Source organism: Xylocopa sonorina, chromosome 13, assembly GCF_050948175.1.
Source record: "Xylocopa sonorina isolate GNS202 chromosome 13, iyXylSono1_principal, whole genome shotgun sequence".
Lineage (NCBI taxonomy): Eukaryota > Metazoa > Arthropoda > Insecta > Hymenoptera > Apidae > Xylocopa > Xylocopa sonorina.
Genome location: NC_135205.1, coordinates 1,608,030 through 1,613,151, shown reverse-complemented (window position 1 = coordinate 1,613,151; position 5,122 = coordinate 1,608,030). Strand labels below are relative to the sequence as shown.

The 5,122-nt window shown below is 44.4% G+C and overlaps 1 protein-coding gene across 1 annotated transcript; it reads left to right on the top strand.

Moving 5' to 3' along the window:
* Nucleotides 1–526: 526 nt before the first annotated feature.
* On the top strand, nucleotides 527–4,715 carry LOC143430297 (uncharacterized). The gene is made up of 2 exons (XM_076906434.1): nucleotides 527–795; nucleotides 2,889–4,715. Exons 1-2 carry the CDS (start codon nucleotides 691–693, stop codon nucleotides 4,410–4,412), a joined length of 1,629 nt encoding a protein of 542 aa, XP_076762549.1. The 5' UTR covers nucleotides 527–690; the 3' UTR covers nucleotides 4,413–4,715.
* Nucleotides 4,716–5,122: the final 407 nt, after the last annotated feature.

Sequence of the window (5,122 nt, the reverse complement as noted above, 5' to 3'; positions counted from 1 at the left end):
AGAATACGCGTAAACCGAGAACACGTGTGCGAATAGTTTACAGATTATTATTTTCGTGGTGCTCCGGTACGTGTATACTGTGGAAAGTGTCGGATGTTCACAAGTAATTGGTTTCTTTTTTTTTTCTCTCGAGTCGCCGAACGTCGAGGTCGTCGTATCGAGAAGAGAAAGGGAACGTAAAGTGTGGTACGTAAAGAATCGTGGAAGAATTATTGCGCGCTCGCCGACGTAGCGAGTGTCGCGTGTTAGCCTAGCCTCGTGTTTTCGCCGCTACTGGGATCATCGGTACACCTCAACGGCGTAAACGTCGCGTGCTCTCTTATCGCGTCCGATCATCTGTCACTCGGAAGTAGTCGTGTTCCTCGAGTAATGGTACATTATTCGCTAGCGTTCGGTAGTGACATTTAATGGACGAGAAAGAAGAGAGGTACAAGGGAAAAGACGCGATAGGCCAAAAGGACGAAGAATCGGTCTAATACCATAGAAAAGGTATAATCGTGAAGCACAAAAGGGAAAGAGGAGGAGCGTAAAAACTTCTTCACGGATTTCTTCCACCGCGTCATTCACGGATCGAATTCGCAATTTCTCCGAGTGTAGTGTGTTCTCAGGCAGGAAAAAGATAGAGACAGGAGGGGGAGATATTGAAAGTGAAGTGATACGAAGAAACTTTTTGTAAACCTCGTCCCGAAAATGGTGCCACAACAGCAAGACAGCCCCTCTAGTTCGGGGATTCCTATGTTTGGATCGTTACTTGTGGATAAAAATTCAACGACGCCGTATTCGGATGCGACGCAGGTACGTAATCGGTGTTTTTAAAGTATGTATCTATTTTACATTTCGTCGTGCTTTGCGTTTAAACGAATCTTCTATATGATTTGGTAGGTATCGTTGATGAAGCTTCAAAAGTACGCAACAATATGCATACTAAGTTTTCTGTATTATGTAGACCGCTGTCGTATCTGCTTCAGTTGAGTTCATTATGCGATGTAATATAGAAATTCGCTTAGACGGATAAATGCAAGAAAAAGAAGAGGAAATCGAAGCGCGTGTTCCATACGATCGCTCGTGATCGTGAACGCGCGATGAGATTCGCGTCTGAAGCGGAAACAGTTCCTTCAGGCCAGTATTGCGTCCGTGGTTTTCCCGTGCAGCGTATTTGTATCTCGCGAATCGACCATTTGCATTTTCTCTGCACAAATATGACGGATATAATCAAACGTGGCACCATATTTGCGCTGGCCAATTTACATTTTTCGCAAATAGAACGGTGTTATTGCGAAAACTGAATAATAAGCATAGATCATGTTATAAACTTTGGTTGCGTCAATAAATATTCAACGATTTTTCGAGGAAAGTGAATTGGAACGCGCTATAAATCGAATGAATTAGTTTCAAAAACAGTCTTGATCGATAATATTAAAATTTGTCCAATTTATGAAATTGGTTTAGATTCAATAATTTTGCAGTCTAAAATAAGAAAGATTTGTGTCTTTGAACGATTGATGATTGCAATTGACGCGGATATTCTTTTTCTCTTTTTTTCGTTTTTCTTATTCTGAGATCTTATTTACATAGCTTGTTTATATTGGAATGCAGGTATTCGAATATATTTCGTTTCAACCGAGCATTACCGATTCTATTTATTCTCGCAGCGACAAAATACTTTCAAACAGAAATATAGATTGCTTCTGTCTATCGTTGGATATTCTTGATCTGCTACGAGTTTTATACATCTCATATTTTCCAAGTAAATACTTTATATTAATTTCTGCGTCATAGTTTCTCGCAACTATGACGGAACTTTCCCCTTCGTTTCTCTCGATTACATCCTCGTCCTAGACTACCTGATGTTACAGTTCGTGTAAATTCCGTTTTTTGCCGTTACTTGATTAATTTTACTTAATCATTGCGTTACAAAAGCGAACTGCCTTACTTAATCCAATGTTTCCCTTATCGATGAAATGAATGTTCTTTCGAACAAGAACGATAATGACGAGCGCGACGCGTATCGTAAAGCAGATTAAAGAATTAGAGGAAACAGGAAATCAAGAATAATTAATTATCGCGCAAAATTACATATCGCTTATAGGGAACAATAAAAATGAAGGTACGCATTTAAACTAGGTAACCTTTGACTGGAAGATGCACTTTCGAATGCCACGTGTATTACTCGATAAATATTCAAACTCAGTTTTCCCAGAAAGAATGCTTCGAAGAAAACAATTTTATATTCTACGTTACCAACTTATCGTAATATTTAATGGCACGTATAGCTAGCTACTTTGCGATCAACCGGCAGTCCTCAAGCGTAAGCTCGTTAAATTTTACTCGACATTTTCTTCCTTAAGTTATACATCGAAGTTAACGTATTGTCCGGTTGTGTAGCCTAAATGCTTACGAAAGAGGATAAATGGACGATAATAACATTTACTACGCGCGATCTATCAGTTAAACTACCACTGTTTCAGCTGTTTTACTTTTATTGTTACTGGTATCGCTTATCGTTTCCAAAATAGAAGAAACAAGAATAAGGAATACAATCTAAGTTTTCGATAGCCAGTGCAATTTGTACCGAGTAATCAGCAGCATCTAAGAGTATAATGCTCGCTATCTGCTCATCGATGTGTAACTCTTACTATTTAATGAAAAGATATAATTAAATACGCGCGCACAGGCAGATACGCGTAACGTAAGTTAGCCGTTTGCTCTGCGCTTGCATACGCACGCAGCTTCTAACCGGTCGCGCATGCGCTATGTATACCCATAAGATAAACGTGAAACGAAAACACGAAGTAAACGAATGAAAATGGTGTACGTATTAGATACATGCACAAAAGATATTCGAGAAGACGAGAGGATGATCTTATTTTCTCGTTCTTCTGTTTCAGACGAAGAAGAACAATCCTAATCATATTAAGAGGCCGATGAACGCGTTCATGGTGTGGTCTCAGATCGAGCGTAGAAAAATTTGCGAGATCCAGCCGGACATGCATAACGCGGAGATCAGTAAACGGCTTGGGAGGCGGTGGAAAACGTTGGACGAAGCGGAGAGAAGACCGTTTATCGAGGAAGCCGAACGACTGAGGCAATTGCACATGATGGAGTATCCAGATTACAAATACAGACCGAGAAAAAAGACGTCGAAACCGACAACGACGACAACGTCGTCCGTCAGCCCAAAAGCGAAGGATGGCGGGGGTGGGAAAAAGGGTAGGAAATCGGCGTCGTCCTCTGTCGGGGGCAGTCACTCGCGAAACGATAACAACAACAACAGCATGCACGCGGCCGGTGTAGCTGGCGGAGCGGTGAAGAGGCTGCAATCGCATCCAGGTACCAAACCTGTCTCCCGTTTGAAGGTCAGACTGGCACTCGATAAAAGACCTCCGCTCGATTACACTCCCACTCCTCCGATAGTTACCGCGAAAATACCAAGTAGTCCTTCCTGCGTTACGCCGGATTCCCCGGAATCGGCCAGTTTCTACGAAGATAACTTCCTCGAATGCGGCTCGGCCACGCGATCTCGGTTAGCCGCGATAACCACCGCTTCTGCTTCCGGAAACGACACTGCCACCCCGATCAGACCGAGGACCGTCGCCAGTAAGATCAAACGCGAGGTCAGCTTCGAGATGAGCTACGAGACGACGTTCGAGCCGAAGGATCGATTGTTGTCCTCCGTTGGCCCGGTTGGCGTCCCAGCCAATTCGGCTTCCAGCATCGCCTTTTCCACATCCGTCGAGGACATGGAACTGCTCACGGAGAAAAGTTTCCGCACTCGTACACCTTGCCACCAGCAACACCATCATCAACAGCACAGCCTTGGACGTCGGTCGAACTGTCTGGTGAAAGGGGATGATTCTCTTGCGACGACGACGACGACGACGACGACAACGCCGGGAACAACAGGCGCGGCGATCGAACCAGTGGAAACGAAAATGGAAATCAAAATGGAAACAGACACTGCTATACCATCGTCCGCAGCGACCATGCTGAACGAATCGAGACGTTCGACCCTGACTACGGCCACTACTACCGTTCCTACGGTCGCATCCTCCATGACCAACAACGAGTCGGCGTTGAACGACGACGCGATTATGTCGAACGACGAGTCCCTCGACGACGCTACCACCGATCTCAACGGCAAGAACGACGCAACCATTGCCGCTACGGTTGTCAAGCTCGAGGAGCCAGCGAACAACCCGAGTCTGGCGGATCTCTATTCGTTAACGGATCTCTTGCAGATACAGCCGTCCGATTTTAAGATCGACCTCGACATGGAGACGATAACCACCGATCTGGATACCTTCGAAACAGCCAGTTCTAGCAGCGGATCGCACTTCGAGTTCTCCTGCACGCCAGATGTTACGGACATGCTGTCAACTATAGGCGTGGGCAACGACTGGGTCAGCTTTTGAACAGCTTCTCGGCGAAAATTGACACGCGTTCCAGAATCGATATGCGCGGAACCGCGCGGACTTTTTCGAACGAGCCCTACCTTCGATCTTCCCTTTTTCTATTATTCATTAACGGGATCGATCGGTGGATTTTCAGGATTTCACGCTGGAGCCAACGAGTTTGCTGATTTTAAAAAAGGTGGCGTATCGCTACGCATATCGAAACGATGCATCAGTCTTTCTGTATCTACTGTATATCTTCTGTAGTATATTAGATTTAAGGTCCTTCTCTCTTCTTATCTTCAGCGACATTATTAATTGAAATTGAAACGGAACGTCGTGATCGCATCCGTAACGAGGATAAAAAGCAACAGCGAATGAGGAGTGCAACGTGTTTGTAAAGTGTACAAATGGTAAGGAAGCTAAGAAGTCACACGTGTACTTTCCAACATTTCATCGTTGTCGCTCGATAATATTATTTAATAAAAACGCGAGCGAACTACAAACAACGAAGAGAACGGCAGAATCGGGAACAGAGTATACGCGGATGCTAATCGTATACACGACTAACATATAGCTGCACGATGTTTTCGAGTTGATGAATCTTGAAGCTAACGTTGTCACGCGATCGTACGACGACTCGGTTTGATCGGTACACATCGAGTCCGCCCTGTTTCTCACCACCCATTTCGTTCTCTTGCCTGCATTCTTCTTCTTCCCCCTCGCCTTTC